At 35.3% G+C, this 1,423-nt stretch overlaps 1 protein-coding gene across 1 annotated transcript; it reads left to right on the plus strand.

The window, feature by feature from the left end:
• Positions 1-359: 359 nt before the first annotated feature.
• Positions 360-1,216, plus strand: LOC107736326 (V-set and immunoglobulin domain-containing protein 10-like; the record flags this gene model as incomplete). Its single annotated transcript, XM_016547770.1, has 2 exons — positions 360-669; positions 795-1,216. Coding segments are annotated over 2 exons (675 nt in total), but the record flags the coding sequence as incomplete, so codon positions are not given.
• Between the last annotated feature and the right edge of the window lie 207 nt (positions 1,217-1,423).

The following is a 1,423-nucleotide window of genomic DNA, read 5'->3' on the forward strand; positions in this document are numbered from 1 at the left end:
GATGCTGAAAATTCAGCTTTGCCATCACAGAAGTAAATTACATTTAAAATATATTAAAATAGAAAATGTTTATTTAAAATTCTAATAATGTTACACTAATATTTTTACTTGATTAAATAAACCCAGCATTGATGAGCATAAAAGCCTTATTTCAAAAATATAAAAAAATCTAATTGACCCCAAACTTTTGTATGGTAGTCACTGTATATGTGTAATTGAAAGTCAAAATGTTCGTTTGATGTGTAACGTAAGTAATCTGCATTAATTCTGAAGTTCTAAAGAAACATTTTTGATGATGGTTGAAATAACAGGTGGTTGAGTCAAATGAATAATTATTGCTCGTACATTTGTATTATATTTCAGAGGGTCCAACTAGCGTCTCACTGGCCATACAACCAGCAACTCTCTTACAGAATGGAACATTATATGTCAAAAAAGGCTCAGATGTGTATTTTAACTGCTCCAGTGAGTCTTTTCCCTCACAAAACTTGACATGGACTGTTGAAGATTTGGCGCTGGACAGTTATGACAGGGTGTCTGGGAACAAATCGTTCCTTGAGTTCTCCATAACAAACATCCAACCGAGCGATCAAGGGATGTACAGCTGTACATCCCAGAATACACTCTCCAAGACAACTGCGAACAAGAGACAGGAGCTGCTAGTTTACTGTAAGACATATGTTTTCATATTTAAAAAAAAAATTTCAGGTGCCATTATCTGTATAGATTTTGTTTTGTTTGTTAGATCTGTGTTATATACTGTATGCTTTAATGGTCTCTAACGTCTATTTCAGATGCTCCGGAGAGTCATCCAGAGTGCAGTTGGGAGATCGTAAACGAGCCATTGGATGTCTTGTTCATATGTAGCTGGCATGGAGGTTACCCTGTGCCCACTCTGGACTGGCATGAGGTCCTTGAAGAACATGTAATAGCCAAGGGTCCCACGGTCAACTCCACATCCCAGGAGACAGAACGTTTGGAGGTCCATGTGAATGGGTTTATATTGCAGAGTGGAGAGGAAGTGAAGTGTATTGGACATCATGTGACTGGAGTGGAGAATTCCTGCTCCTTTAAGCTCAGTAAGACCATTTTTTCTATAGGACTACAGTTTTTATTTTGTTCCTTTGATTTTATGCAAAATGTGATAGACATGTTTTAATGAGATTTACCTTCCGTGTTGTTTTACCTTTCTCAGTGTATTGATTTTTTTTTTCAGCAATTGACAGTAAAGACATTTATTATGTTACCAGAAATGTACATTTAAAATAAATTCTGTTTTTAAAATGACTTTTTATTAATCAAATAATCCAGAAAAAGGGTATCACAGTTTCCACAAAAATATATTAGGCAGCACAATTTCTTTCAACATTGATAATAATTAGGGATGTAACGATTCACTCAAGTCACGATTCGATTCACGATT

This window comes from Sinocyclocheilus rhinocerous, unplaced genomic scaffold, assembly GCF_001515625.1.
Source record: "Sinocyclocheilus rhinocerous isolate Xijiao unplaced genomic scaffold, SAMN03320098_v1.1 C36635742, whole genome shotgun sequence".
Taxonomy (NCBI): domain Eukaryota; kingdom Metazoa; phylum Chordata; class Actinopteri; order Cypriniformes; family Cyprinidae; genus Sinocyclocheilus; species Sinocyclocheilus rhinocerous.